At 32.3% G+C, this 16,783-nt stretch overlaps 1 protein-coding gene across 1 annotated transcript; it reads left to right on the top strand.

The window, feature by feature from the left end:
* The first annotated feature begins 9,877 nt into the window (after positions 1-9,877).
* Positions 9,878-13,512, top strand: LOC104222663 (indole-3-acetic acid-amido synthetase GH3.10-like). The gene is made up of 4 exons (XM_009773911.2): positions 9,878-10,392; positions 10,931-11,032; positions 11,111-11,955; positions 12,741-13,512. Exons 1-4 carry the CDS (start codon positions 10,064-10,066, stop codon positions 13,274-13,276), a joined length of 1,812 nt encoding a protein of 603 aa, XP_009772213.1. The 5' UTR covers positions 9,878-10,063; the 3' UTR covers positions 13,277-13,512.
* Positions 13,513-16,783: the final 3,271 nt, after the last annotated feature.

Genomic DNA, 16,783 nt, shown 5'->3' on the forward strand with positions numbered 1-16,783 from the left:
TACTGTTAATTAATATTAAAAGGTGAATTTCTTAATCTGTGTGAAAACAACCAAAAAAATCACTTATTATGAACTGAAAGAAGTATTCTTCTTGAAGTTACTGTCACAAAAATCTTTATTATGCCTTTTGTGTAGTTGAAGGCACATTTAATCCAACACAAAATTATCTTATTAAAGCAACATGACAACGCGTGTTTCAAAATCAAAGTTGGTCAACCCAAGATTTTAGAAGACATTTCCTTTTGTAATCGAAAATAATCTTTCTTTCTGCAGGTTAAACAAATATTTCTCAAACTTTTTTATTTTTTTTATAAAATACAATCCAATACAGAGGCACGAAAATTTTTCCAAAATATTTTCCACGATGCATATTATATTAAAATATGAATTTTTGCCTTTTTAGGAATCTTCTAGCACGGCACTTTGAAATCGATTATGACTTTATATTATTTATATTTTTTCTTAATCCTCTCTTTATGTGCTTATCGGTATATGACCGATGGGAATTATTCAATTTTTTTTTTTTTTAAAACATCCTTTCTTCTAATTAGTATATATAATTTATCATCAAATATATCTGTTTGAAAATTTATTCATCGACTTATAACTTACTTATATGCATCGTTGAATATTAAAACAAAACGTCTATCTATCTATCTATCTATCTATCTATATATATATATATATATATATATATATATATATATATATATATATAAATGGTCGGATTCTTTTAGGGATTAATAGACTTGTGAAGATCCTAATTAGTATATATAATTTATCATCAAATATATCTGTTTGGAAATTGATTCATCGACTTATAACTTACTCAGATGCATCGTTGAATATTAAAAACAAAACGTCTGACCTATATATATATATATAACACGCTTCGTTGTATTATATATATATATAACACGTTTCGTTGTACTATTTTAACTACATATATATCATGTTATAGTATATGTTAGTGTATTCATCACTTTTACTACAAAAGTGTTAACGGATTATATTTATATTATTTAGATAGTAAATATAAAAGTGATTTTAAATTTTGACCAATGTTGACCTAGTAACCGACCAATTTTGGTCGGTTATTTTCTAGAAATTAAAGTATAGCGTCAAAGTTGGTCGGTAAATATTTTCCCCAGTATTAACCAACCAACTTTGGTCGGTAATTTTAAATAAGATTTCTTTATATTTTATAAAACATTTTAAATAATAATATAACTATTAAAAAATTTTAACTGGGTCCCACATTACCGACCAAAGTTGGTCGGTAATGTAAAATTTTCTTTGATTAAACAAGTCTGACCAGCTCGGACAACTTGTTGACCACTTTACCGATCAACTTTGGTCGGTAATTTATTTAAAATAAATATAAAATATTTTTTTCTCCTTTACCGATCAATTTTGGCTATTTTTTTGGACCGTCCAATTTTGGTCGCTAATTTCCGGATTGCTAATAGTGTCTGTCTTCTCTTTTCTTCTTTCGTTTGACATTTGGTGTAGACTGACTAATTAAGAATTGCGCTACTTAGGACCCATTAAATTGGGGGGTGGGGGTAGCATTTCATATCATGTGTATTGGAAAAAATTGCATTTATGTAACTGATATGTTAAGACACGTGGACTAGTCAAATAGTCAAAGAATTATAATTAATCAAGAGGCACGAGCAGCAATAGAAACGTGCAAAGACAAAGGAAGAGGCATGGGAGGACATTTGAAGGATTCAGCGCTCGTACCTATTTAAGTCATTTATCAAAAGGAATGGATCTGACCATAATAAAGAGCGCATATACGAAATTCGACAGGCATTAAATACTGGATATGTTAGATTTGTATTGATTACAATAATTGTGTAACGTAACATTCAATGTCTTTAATTATTCATAATAGCCTCATTATGATTTGGGGGAAAACGCATATCTTCAAGATACCTATAAAAGGGAGGTATCTGGTCACTTGTAAACACAAGATACGATTGGAATATACTTTGATTCACTTGTTTTTCTCCTAATTACACTCTGGTTACTCCAAATTACTTTCTTCTACATATTCTTCTGATTATCAGTAACCCGCGTTCTTCTAAATTCTAGCTTTAACTGAAATTCTATTTTTTGGTTAAACACCAGGATATTTTCTATTTTCAGCAATCGAACTTAAGATATTCGATTAAGGGTAGAGGATCTCATCCATCCTACTACACCACTTGATTGATATACATATTTGCCTTCTCGGTCTTTTTCTTGGTGATATTGCCTTTACTTGGCAAATGCTTTTAGGACAAGCATTAAAAGTATATCTTATACAATCCTGATACTTATTCAACTTTAATCTATTGACGAAATAACTATGGCCTTTCTATGGTATTTATCTTTCATTAAAAACTAGACTAGAGAGGGACCAAAAGCTGGTGTAGCTCCGTGGGGACTAGAGTGTCTTAGAGTTGGCTGGTAAATGAATTTCAATCGTGCCCATCACTATTGGAAAAATAGCCCTTTTCTTAGGAGTAACGAGATAAGATACTTGGTCCCCTCTAACCACACAATCTTGCAATAAATAAAATTTATTAAATCACAAAGAATAAAATTTTATATACCGATAATGTAAAATTAATATATACTATATATTGATGTAATCTAATCAATTATAGTCTGTTATATTCTTTTCTTTGTTACTGATCAACTTTTAACTATGAATATTTAATTGATTTTGAGTAATCTAATAGCGTAAAATTTTTTGTATACTATCAACGTATAAAGACGAAAGTAAATCTCAAGTGATTTTGTTAGCTATAGAAATTAGAAAGTTGAGCCAGAAATTAAAGGAGAGATATCACCATAGACCCCATGATGCCAAATTGATTAAAATTAAACTCGGAACGCACTTTGACATCTCAAGCAACTTTCCTCCACTTTGTTTACCCTTGCTTCCCTCAATACTCGTTACATTTTAGGGGTAATAAATACTCCATCGGTCTTATATTATCAGGCGTAGTTACTAAAAATAGTTGTCTCAAATTATTTGTCATTTTAAGAGTTCAAAACATAATTGATTATTTTTTTCTTTTTACCCTTAGTAATAATTGTTCTTAAAGATGAAGATAATACATAAATAGAATAAATATCCAATGAAGAGAGATTTTATATTAAGACATGAATAAGGATAAAATACTCTAATCCCTTTCCTAATTAATGTTTCTTAAAGAGCGTATAAAAGAGAAACACGACAGATAATTTGAGACAGAGAAAGTAACGAAAATTTCTCTTTAATCTTTTTGGTTTAAATAAATGACCTACAAGTCGGAAGTGTAACATCCCAGAAAATTTTTGAAGTACTTAAGTTATTAAGAAAGTTGATGTGCGCTAATTATATTATTTTGTGTGCAAAGACGGACTATTAATATGATGGATATCAATTGAATATGATAATAAGTGTACGAAGTATATTATAAGTGATTTGGGGTCTAAGGAGAAGCCTAAGTCTAAGTCAAGTTGGAAAATTTCAAGATAGACTAAAATTCTAAATGAGCACGCACAAGATCACACTTTGACGAGCATATCTACATATATATATATATATATATATATATATATATATATATATATATATATATATATATATATATATAGGTATTATGTGATTCACAACCTATCAAATTAAAGGTCTTTGAGTCTAGTTTCTGAAACTTCAAACCGTTCATCATTTGGACATCTGTACAAAAAGTTATGATTGATTTACTGAAGGCGGGTAAAGCTGTGTTCTGGGGGAGAGGCAAATCGTTGTTACCAAATGCGATTTATAAATCGTATTCGACATCGGCGACTTACCTGGACAGATTACAAAACGCAAGTTTCAGCCATCTTTAACACATTTGGAGCTATGGAGCTCGAATTGAAGCGATTTCCGAGGCGATTTTCACCACGTGGATTGGGGTAAGTGATTCTAACTCGATTTTGGTTAAAATACATGAATCTATTGTTGTTTTTATCATGAAATTAGTGAATTGGGTTGAAAATGGTAGAAATTCTCTATACCTTAGATTTAAGATTTGGAGGTCGATTTGTTGTTGGAATTTAGTAATTTTGGTATGGTTGGACTCGTGGTTGAATGAGCGTCCATATTTTGTAACTTTCGTCGGATTCCGAGACATGGGCCCCACGGACGATTTTTGATCTAATTTCGGATTTGATTGGAAAATTTGGTATTTTCATATGGGATTGATTCCAATAATTTGTGTTGATTTCGAACCATTCAGAGTTGGATAATCGAGGAAAAATATCTATTTATTGGATTGAGATAGCGTGATTTGAGGTAAGTATCTTGCCTAACCTTGTGTGGGAAAATTTCCCCTTAGGCATTGAGTCTTATGTGGAAATTGTGTGATTGAAAACCATGTACGCGAGGTGACGAGTACGTACTTGGTTTATATGTGCAAATTATATCGGTTAAAATTAGTAGACAACCTTATGTATTAAATTGAAAAATTGTTGGGACTTATTAAATCTCTTATTTGTCATGTCTCCTTCCTTATTTGTCTAGATTATTTTTATATGATAATTTGGTGTGATTGCTACTTGACTTTTATGTGAACTCTATGTTTGTTTGAGTTGCTATTTTATAGAAATAATTTTCATTATTGATTTTATCTACATACAATTTAAATGAGAAATTTAGTTAATAATAAATAAATCTATTTATTTCATGAAGTTGTGAATTAAAAAAAAAGTGTTGTCCCTTGATGAATTTCTTTTCAGTTCATGTTGTTGAAATTGATATTGAATTATAAAGGCTGTAAATCATATTGAGGCGAAGTGTTAAATTGTGAAATATTATATTGTTGAGTGTTACTCCTAGATATTTTATTAGAATTTTTGTGTGCATTATGACCGAGTCATGGGCTTCTTATTGTGGAAAAATAATGTATTGTTGATTTATGTGGCAAGAATAGTTGGGCACCTGATGTGCAATTTGTGATATGTTATAATATTTGAGCACTTGACGTGAAATTTGTGATATGTTGAAAGATTTGAGCACTGGATGTGAAATTTGTGATATGTTGTAATATTTGAGCACTTGATGTACAATTTGTGATATGTTTTGATATGTGATCACTTGAGGTGCAAGTTGTATTATGCTGCGATAATTGGGCACTTGAGGTGCAAGTTGTATTATGTTATGATATTTGGGCACTTGAGATGCGATTTGTAAAATATTGTGATATTGATACGCATGCGGTGATATAAGACCAGGGTGTTGAAATGTATGCGGTGAGATAAGGGTGGCTTGAAACACGTGGCTAGTAGGGGAACTACTAGAAGTCATGCGGTGTGATAAGGGTGGCTAAAACGCGGGATGCTATTTCGGGAAAAATATTTTCTTAACAATTATATGTGAAGGCTCCCGCGGTGATATAAGAAAATGAAATATTGTGAGTTTACTTATGATTTGGGACTACGAGGCGGTACATCGGGAGTGCCCCATTGATATTTCTTTATTTATGTTCTTGTCTTTGGTAAATTTATTTCATTAATATGTAAATTCTTATCGTCTTCCGTGATGTACTAGTTGATTTTATGATTATGTGTTTTGCTCCTTATAGCATTGTGTTGGCTTGACTTTTTAGTACGAGACTTTGAAGATTTATATTTTTGGTTTTACTGATTTTTGATGATTGAGTTGTTTTAATAAAAGAAATTACCATTATATTTTAATTTAATAATTTTTACATCCAAATCAGTATTTTATCTAATGCTTTAATTTAAGTACAATGTCATTTTCTTCACTCAAACTATTTCTAAAATAAATTGTTCGTGCAGATATATATATATATATATATATATATATATATTGATATTTTTGGCACGTGAGTTGTCGTGTAGTTATGAAAGAAATATGGGCACGAGGTGCCGTGGAAATATGAAAGTGGGCCGAGACCCGTATTGTATGATTATAAAGTGAGGTGTCAAATGGTGACATTTATTTGAAGGAATTATATTCCAAAAATATTATTTGAAAGAATTTTTGTTGAAAGCTATTTATTTAAGAGAGTATATTCGAAATATATATTTATTTGGCAGGATTATATCCTAAGGATTTTATTGAAGTACTTGCATTTGAAAGACATATATCTAAGGGACTTGATTGATTTGTTTTATTTGTGTTCCTTGTTCGTTTGAGCAATATTATTGGTGTTCTTGTTGCCTTGTTGTTTATATCATTGATTGATTTTCGTTGCCATCGTTGTTATTTGTTTTTATTATTATTATTATTATTATTATTATTATTATTATTATTATTATTATTATTATTATTATTATTATTATTATTATTGTTATTATTATACTGCTATACTGCACAGGTTTATTGGTTAGTGAGTGTCTTCACTGTACCTCGTCACTACTCCACCAAGGTTAGTCTTGATACTTACTGAGTACCGCTGTGGTGTACTCATACTACACTCCTGTACATTTTTTTTGTATAGAGCCAGGTATTGGAGATATAGGACTCGGACAGAGTTAGAGTGTGATCACAAGGATTCAAGGTAGGGTTGTTTGGTCGTCGCAGTCCCTTGGAGTCTTTCCCTCTTATCGTACTGTTAATTATTATTCGAGCAGTAATGTATATTTAATTTCCTTCAGATCATTTCATGTATTAAGTTAGAGTTCGTGACTCAATACTACTAGTCTTGGGAGGTTGTATCTTTATTTCCGTCGTTAGTTTCAATTATCTTTAAAAAAAAAAAGGCTTGAATTGTTATTATAAACGGCTTACTTAATCTTAGAGACTAAGTGTCATCACGATATTTATGGTGGAATTTTGGGTCGTGACAGAAAGTTATTGATAAATAAAGTAGGTGAGGTTGGGTATTAAGCTAAACTCTTAGCCTAAGAGAAGAGCTCAACTCTTAGCCTAAGAGAAGACTCCCTTTTACATAAATGTATGAAACAGAAAAGTTAAATTCTAGTTTCCTTTTAACTTAGTTGAACAAATTAAAATAAGAAAAACGGTGTTGTAGCTCGAATATTGACATCGCTCAGCCAATCTTCATAAATACCATTTAGAAGTGTGGTGGTTTCAGCAAAATATATTGTTACGTACATAGGCAAATTTTCCATTTCATTTTAAAATTTTCAAATGCTTTGGGTCTGTTTGGTATAACGGAAAATGTTTTTTTACAAAACAAGTAGTAATCTTACTTATTTTTCGGTGTTTGGTACGCAAATTAAGGAAAATAATTTTTCAAGAGTATTCATAAATAATTTAGATACAATAAACATGAAGCCATAAACTTTCGAACCAACAACTTTCCGAACCCACAAGTTCCATAAACTTCCGAACCGCTAAACTTTCGAACCCAAAAACCCTATAATTTCTAAACCTGCAGGCTTCCAAACACATAAACCTCCGAACTCATAACTTTGGAACTCGTAAAATTTCGAACCTGTAAATTGAAAAATGAAAAAACCAGAACTGAAAATATAAAATATATTTTTTTTCCGCGCCGCGGGTAGAGGTGGGAGGATTGGGGTGGGTGGGTGGTGCAGAAAAACGAAAAAATAGAAAATTTAAAATACAGAAAAAAGCCAAAAAATAATATTTTTTGTGTGTGTGTGGGGGGGGGGGGAAGGAAGAAAAAAAACTGAAATCTGAAAAAAAAAAAAATTGGAAAGAGGGGGTGGGAGAGATGGGGTAGGGGAGAGAAGGGGGAGGAGGTTGGGGTTAGATATGAGGGTTGGTGGAGCTTTTGGAAAATGTTTTCCTAACTTTTTCTTGAGAATTTATTTTCCTCTAATAGGAAAATGTGATATTTAGGAAAATATTTTCCAAATTATTTTGTACAGCCAAACAGTGAAAATATAAAAATATTTTCGCCAATACCAAACGCACCCTTTATTACTACCCCTTTTCCTGAAACAGCAGCACTACTCAACCCCCCGCCATGTTATTATGTACTACTCCAAAAATGGGGCAATTTAACACTAGGAAATAGGAACAGAAGTAAATGGTTTTTAGCATAGCTGTCAAATTAATTAGTTTTGGTCCATACCCTATAAGTACTTATCTCCATCAATTCCAGAAAGGAATCTCTCTTTCTCAACTGGATGACAGAAATCCTATGGTCCATAAAGCATCGTACACCCTTTTTTCTGATATATCGGGGGATGCTTTCTTTCTTGAATTTATTCGTTATCTCTTCTTGTTTTCATTTTAATCAAAGGACAATTTCCCACGCTCTAGATATCAATGCAACAATCAGAAACAAATCCAAGATTTAAATTTAATGGATTCAGCTTTTATGGTTTGATTTGATTTGATTTGGTTTGGTGTTGTAGAAAAAAGCCCGACCATAATTAGTTTGGTTTGGTTTTAACTAAAGAAAGTCAAACCGAAACCAAACCAAACCGACATTATATATATATATATATATATATATATATATATATATAGAAATTTTAGATATATTTAATATATAAATATATTTATTGTGATGTAATTTATAAATATATCTTAAAAAATTTCATAAATTTATCTTTTAAGGTATTATTTTAAGGTTTGACTTAGAACTTTCGACAGTTCCAATAAGTTTTATAGCCATTAATATTAGTAAATTAAATAACGCTAACAAAAGGCCAAACCAAAATCAAATCAATACTAATGCTAACAAAAGACATTCAATTCAATAGTCAATACTACGAACGGAAATGTATTGAATATCTATTTTTTATTTGCAATAATTTAGATAAAAATGCATAACCTATTTTTATTTTTTCTTTAGCGTTTAGTCATGTAATTAATACTCCCTTATTAGCCTACTTACTTTAGCATGACTTAGTACTTTTAGATTATGTTTATTTTTATTATGATTTTCTAATTAGCAATATTTATGTCACATAATTTTATTGTCTTTATTGTTGAATATTTTAAGATAACGCCATGACACATCTCATATTTTGTATTATTTACTTGAAAAATACTTTATATAGTTGTATCTTACTAGGATTAAAGAAATATTTTGAGCACAAGTTATATATTTTGTTCTACGAAGATTTTACCGAGAAAAAAAAACCCAAAAACCCGAAAATCCTAAAAAACCCGAGAAAAATCGAGATTGAAAAACCCGAGTTTTATTGGGTTGGTTTGGTCTTCAGATTTAATAACCCGACACAATTGACTTGGTTTGGTATTCGTAAAATCCGAACCAACCCGACCTATATACACCCCTAGGTAAAATTATCGGTTCAAATCTAATACTTATTGGAGTATAATTTTAGAAGGTTTTTACTTGTAAATTTATATTTCGTATCGAAAGTTATAAATTCAGTTGCTCTAGAACGAAAGATGGATAAGGAGAATACGGATAGTGAGACTAGCTTCCTTATCTATCCAGATCAACCAACCTTTTATAGTAACTCTTCTCACTCGTTTATGTAAGCAAATTTACAGCAAGTATTATGGATCAGCCCAGAAGTCCCCTCTACAAGGTTGTTGTTCGCTATATATATAAGGAGTGAAACGCTTCTAAGCTATAAAAGACAAGTTATAAGGAATATTTGAAGGAATATTCCTAGTATCCCCTAATGAGTTTGTATTATTACAAGGGTCGTACAGTCTCTTGTTTGCCTTAAGGTCGTCCTCCAAAACACGTCGAGTTACGAGGACCTCGTCGTTCGTCGTACTCGTCGACGGTCGTAGTTGTTCAAATTTGGACCCATACAGTAGCGGGAAGTTATAATGCATGTGGTCTCCTTTTATTTTTTCATTTTTCTTCTCACTCAATGTAGTGGAGATTTGAAAGGAAAAACACCATTTAGAAAGAAAGAAAAAAACCACCTTATTTTTTCTATATTATCATTTTCATAGAAGCAATATCTCAGTGAGATATAAAGTCTTGATCGATATTGGCAGCTCCTAGATAATTCCAAGATTACCACTTGTAGAGTTTACGAGTAGTCAATTTCTTTAAAAAGCAAACGAATGAAAGCCTTTCCAAAAAACTAGTAACCAATTACTACATTATAATTTCTTGCGGCTGGCTGCATGCCTTGGGCCTAGCAAATGGAACAAGAAACAGAGATTATCAATCATAAGCACAAAGCAGAAACAGAAATTATTCGTTGGTTCGAGGAAGTTGCCGAGGATGCTGACCTCGTACAGCAGCAGACACTACGCCAGATTCTTGAACTTAACCATGGTGTCGAATATCTTAAGAAATGGCTTAGAGATATCAAAGTTCAAGAAATGGATGAAAATGCATTGGAAACAATTTATACTTCTTTGGTCCCTCTTGCTTCTCATGCAGATTTAGAGCCTTATATTCAGAGAATTGCTGATGGAGATACTGCTCCTCTCCTCACTCAACACTCCATTACCAATCTATCTTTGAGGTGAGATTTTTTGTCCACCTTCACGTTTTATCCTATTATTTCTTACACTATCTTGCTCGGACCGGCTCTTCTTTAAGTTTTTGCGGAAGTATATACTCCCTCCATTTCAAATTCACGGTCAAAGTTAAGTACTTTGATACTCGTGGGTATGCCAATTTTCTTTTTGTGTATATTCTGAAGAATTTAAACGAAGTACTTACACCCTTGTCACACAATTGGGCATGAGTATATCAGGACAAATGAAAGATCAGCGCATTATTTTACCTTCTTTTAGATATATTTTTTTCCCCTTTAAAACCCTTTTTATAAACTGTGGAAGATACTTATGGGAACCAATTATTGTACAATCTAAAGGTTGTCTTGTCTTAGTAATTTACATGACAAAAAGTACGCAATTCTATTTGTTTCTTTTTGCTAATAATGCATTGAAATGAGAGACCCCAGCAATTTTTTTTCTTTTTCCCTTTTTAAATAAAAGTTGAAGTTTTTTTTAACTATGTCTAATGATGTTTTCTTGCTTGTGGAAACTGCGTTTTAGTTCTGGAACTACTGAGGGAAGACAAAAGTTTGTGCCTTTTACTTCCCACAGCTCACAAACCACTCTTCAGATTTTCAAGTTGGCAGCAGCATATAGATCAAGGTATATATGGATGTCCAATTTCATAAAATAAAGTCTAAAGCTGTATTTCTTTTTCATCTTTTTTATTTATTTTTGCAGTATTTATCCAATAAAAAGAGGAGGAAAAATTCTTGAATTCATATATAGCAGCAAACAATACAAAACAAAAGGAGGACTAATAGCAGGAACAGCTACAACACACTATTATGCCAGTGAGAAATTCAAGATCAAACAGCAAGAGACAAAATCCTTCACTTGTAGTCCTGAAGAAGTAATTTCAAGTGGAGATTACAAACAATCAACATATTGTCACCTCCTTTTAGGCTTGCATTTTTCAAAGGAAATAGAATTTATTACCTCAACTTTTGCATATAGTATGGTTCAAGCATTCAGATCATTTGAGGAGTTGTGGAAAGAATTATGTCATGACTTAAGGGAAGGTAGTCTTAGCTCAAGAATTAACATAATCAAAATGCGAAAAGCGGTATTAGAGATAATTAATTTGCCAAATCCAGAATTGGCTTCAAGAATTGAGTCAATTTGTGAGGAGCTAGAAAGGGAAGATTGGTTTTGCTTAATACCAAAATTATGGCCAAATGCTAAGTATGTTTACTCAATAATGACTGGATCAATGCAACCATACTTGACAAAATTAAGGCATTATGCAGGGAAATTGCCTTTGGTGAGTGCTGATTATGGGTCTACTGAGAGTTGGATTGGAGTAAATTTGGATCCTTCTTCTCCACCAGAAAATGCTACTTTTGCAGTAATACCAACTTTTTCTTACTTTGAGTTCTTACCACTTTATAGACAGAAGCCGCATTATAATTACCAAAATGGAAATATTAATTCAGCCAACGATGATTTCATAGAAGGTGACGTTGTGCCCCTATCTCAAGTCAAGATTGGACAACAATATGAAATCGTCCTAACTACTTTCACAGGTATGTAAATTATACGATTTTGTAAATAGAAGTGACTTACCTTATTTTTCAAGTTATTAATTTTACTTGTTATGAGTAGTTAACTGCAAATACCTTTCAAATAGCTTGATAGTGTCCAAAAAATTAGTGTATACAGAGGTGGATTTAGGATTTAAATCCTATGGGTTCAACTTTAAAGTTCTGGGATTGAACCCATTATATTAATAAAGTTATGAGTTCATATCTACTATTTTTATAATTTTAATGAATTTTTATATATATATATATTTTATTCTGCGTCGAAAGTTATGGGTTTAATTGAACCCGTCAGTAGAACTCTACATATGCCCCAGAGTGTATAGACCTTTTTAAAGTTTAAACATAAACATTTGTGTGCAATTTCATGAACTATGAATATTGGACGTAAAAAATTGTGGAGAATTTCAGTTTATCTTGTTCGACATCAACCGATTAGGAAGGAAACTGGTGCGTTTGGCCATGCAACTTCAATAATAAATCATAAAGTTTAGGTTATATGCACCACTAGTATAATTTTTTTTATGTCATCGGGTCACTTTAACATGTTATATCAGGTAACTTATTTTATTTTCAAGATTATAAGTTCTACATTTTAAGGAGGCTTACTTGTAGGTTTCCCTTGAGTGACCTAATAATGTTAAAAATTATGATAGATAACACTTTGGTCATTCTTTACCAAATTGATATATGCTTAAACGTATATATTATCATCTGATGTGTATACTTATTTGGTTTCACTTTTGACCATCTGAAACCGCTATTTGCAGGTCTATATAGATATAGGTTAGGCGATGTGGTTGAAGTAGCCGGTTTTTACAAGAAGACGCCCAAACTTAACTTCATATGCAGGAGAAAGCTGATATTAACGGTGAATATAGATAAGAATACAGAGAAAGACCTCCAGTTAGTGGTGGAGAGAGGTTCGCAAATACTAAGCAAGGCACGAGCAGACCTAGTAGATTTCACGAGCCACGCGAACATCGCAAAACAACCCGGGCACTATGTGATTTACTGGGAAATCAAAGGTGAAGTTGAAGAAAAGGTTTTAGGAGAGTGTTGCAGAGAAATGGATGTTTCATTTGTTGATCATGGGTATGTTGTATCAAGAAAAACTAACTCAATTGGACCCCTAGAGCTTTGTATTGTGGAGAGAGGTACTTTTAAGAAAATATTGGAATATTTCATAGGAAATGGGGCTGCAATGAGTCAGTTCAAGACTCCTAGATGCACTAGCAACCAAGTATTATTAAAAATACTTAATGTCTGCACAATCAAGAGGTTTCATAGCACAGCCTATGGGTGATTAGGATGTGATAATTCATTTGATATGTAACCTGTCCAATACAAGTGTTAATCAAGTTATTAACAAAATCTGCAATTCCCTTTTTTTGTTGGTAAATATCAATAATAAGTACTCCTATTGCAATTTATTTAGAGTCTGTTTGGAATGCCACCTGGAAATTGGATTTGAGTTTAATTGAGTGTATCGATAACTTCTATATAAAATTGAACGTGATTAGCAGTGGCTAATTGAGATCATTTTCAATGTTCTTAGCACATTGGTCATGAACAACTTATTTTGAGAATCACTTTTATCAAAATAATTTTTCGAAAAAGTACTTTTGGAGAAAAATAATATGTATTATACCAATTCATTTGAGAAGTGTCTTTTTTACTATTTAATAAATAAAAGCTGTTTTTGCTCCTTTTTTGTCAAACACCTCAAGCCTCAACACCAAAAAAAATGTTTCTTAAAAAAAGTACTTTTAGCTTCCAAAAAGTTTGGCCAGACAGACTATAAGTATCCTATATTACAAGTTCAATAGCAATGGCTTTAGCATTTGAGGTTAAAACCAATGTTAACAATCACTAAGAGCTAAAATTAAAGAAGGTATATTTCTTCTACACTCCCCACTTAATTTAGGTGTCCAATTTGGATTAAAGAAAACAAGTTTACTATCAAAGTTAAAAAGTAAGTGAATCTGAAAGTGAAGATATATAAAATCCTGAAGCACCTGTCTGATAATAAAATAATTAAAAGGAAAGTACATAATGCATGCACGTATATCTTTTTTAGGCAATGACAATGAAAGGCTTATTAGTCTGTTTTATATCTTATTTACTTGGGCAATTGCACTATATAATATAAATATTATACAATGCACTATGGCAAGTGCCCCATAAGTACTTTGGCCACGAACAAAAAGTTCTTGGTTGCAACTTTAGAGACTTTCATATAGTGTTTATTTTTGGTCCCAAATAAAATAATGCCACAATCTATAAAGACCTAACATATACTTGTCGTTTATTGTTCCCCACCAGTGCCCTTTCCACTGAGATTTTCTATCAGTTATCGTAAAGAACAGCCACACATACATTCCTTGACAAATTAAAATCCGACAAAGAGGTTTGATCATTCATCTCGAAAATTATAATGTTATTTCAAATGTGTAACAACATAAGTTGTTGGATAGAGAAAGGTGAGATAATGAGCACTCCACTTTGAATCCTAAGATGAACAGTAGTTGAGGTTGCATAAAGCTGACAAAACAAGGCTGTCTTTGAAAATTATGAAACCGAGCTAAATTGCTTCATGTATTGATGTACAAATGTATGAGTTCAATATTCATGTATTTAATATTGAACTTATTATATCTTTAAAACTATAGATTCATATCTACTATTATTGAATTGCAATTTATTATGCATTACGTCAAAAGTATCGGATTCAAATGAACCCACCATCAAAAGGCTACATTCGCCTCCGTTAATATATGCTTGACAGTAACATAAACCCTGTTGTGGATCTGTGAGTCTATAATGCGAGAATTTATTAGTTCATGACTTTTTAAGTCAATATACACATTACTAAGGTCCCCTTTGTGTGACCAAAGTTCCACATGAAAAGTAGAAAAGAAAAAGAAGCTATCTATAAGGAGTTGGATACTCTTAATGGTCTGAGGCTTTTTGGAGAAAATCGTGCGGGCTTGACCCAAAACAGACAATATCACACCATGTTAATTAAAAGTATTTTTAGGCCATTTTAGCCCAATAACTAGTATCAGAGCCGATGGTTTTGGAGTGACTATGGAGATGGGAGAGTGGCGTGGGGCCGCGGCTTATTGCCTTTGCCCGTCTATTGGATTTACAATCTTTACCCGTACCTTCGAAGGCGCATACACAATCTTTAGGCTTCGATGACCGTAAATACTCAGGATCATGTGGGTGACACACAATTAATCTCTAAATTAGCCCATAAACGGTGATGGGTCATGTGGAACATAGTTCAAGGGGAAAATTGTTGGGAGTGTGTGAACAGAGTCCCACATGGAAAGTAGAAAAGAAAAAAAAGTTACTTATAAGGAATTTGATACTCTTAATGGTGTGAGCCTTTTTGGGAAAAATCGTGCGGGCTTGACCCAAAGCGAATAATATCATACTAAGAGTATTTTTGAACTGTTTTAACCCAACATTATCACCCTTGGCAACCGCCCCATATGAATCTGTCATATAATGATATAGTCATATAGATGAAGAAGACTTAGCCTATCCAACTTCGATTGGCAACGCTTCCGCATTGGTGGAGAACACAGCTTAATAGATACTCTCATAAAGGGATGTTCTTGATATATGCAATGTTCTTGGTTAAAATAAATTAACTTACACCTGTGAGTTCTAAAAGAACATTAAATTTTGTTGAACAAGGAAAATAATTTATTTAAACAAATTCAAAAGGTAAATTTTGTGAAATCTTGTCTAGTACGTGCATTCATATAATAGTTAATTAACCAATTAATCTTAATCCTTTTCCCATGGTCACATTTCTATACGGATAGACGGTCAATTTTCGTGTTTTATATTTGCTGACGAAAAATCAAATTGTCAATAATGAATACTAATATGCGCACGTAATTACAGCCCGAGGCTGACCTATGTTATAGAATGAGGGCCATCGGTACCTATAATATTTGGCAAAAATTACATGTACATGTCGTTAAAAATAGTGATATATTAGTAGTGACACTCTATATACAAAACAAATTTTAATTAAATACAAATGTACACCCACTACCTCTCTGAATTTACAATAATATTGTCAGCATTTTTTTCACGACCCGGATTTCCTACTCTTGGAAATCGTAATGGCGCCTACTAGTGAAAGCTAGACAAGCCAAATATTTCAAGTATTTAACCCTTTTCATTTTTAATCCCTTAACGTTTGTGAGTTAACACTTTATAAACAAGGGAAATAATAAAACGGAAGAATGAAATGTAACAATCTAAAATAATATCGATACATATCCATAAACATAAGCTAACCAGAACTGATGTCACAATCTCACAGACTGCCTAAGAATACTACAAATAGGGGTTTAAAAGATAAATATAAAGTTGTTTCTGAAATACATAAAAGAAACAGAATGGAAAGATAGAAGGAGACGCCAAGGCCCGCGGACGCTTGCAGGACTACCTCGGATCTCCGCCACTGGACAGAAGGCAGCAACCTCACTGTGGTGCAAAAGCTGCAACACCGGGATCTGCACACAGTGCAGAGTGTAGTATCAGCACAACCGACCCCATGTGCTGGTAAGTGTCTATCCTAACCTCGGCGAAGTAATGACGAGGCTAGTACAAGACTACCAAATAAACATGTGCAGTTATATGATATATAACAAGTAATAGTGATAGAAACTAGCAGTTAAAGATGGGAAGGGGAAATATGCTGCGGGGAATATCATGTACAAATAAAATCTCAGTAAAGAAGTGAAAGGAACACGAAAATTCAACTGTAAGCAAGAATAAGGAAATC

This window comes from Nicotiana sylvestris, chromosome 7 (assembly GCF_000393655.2).
Source record: "Nicotiana sylvestris chromosome 7, ASM39365v2, whole genome shotgun sequence".
In the NCBI taxonomy this organism is placed as follows: Eukaryota; Viridiplantae; Streptophyta; class Magnoliopsida; order Solanales; family Solanaceae; genus Nicotiana; species Nicotiana sylvestris.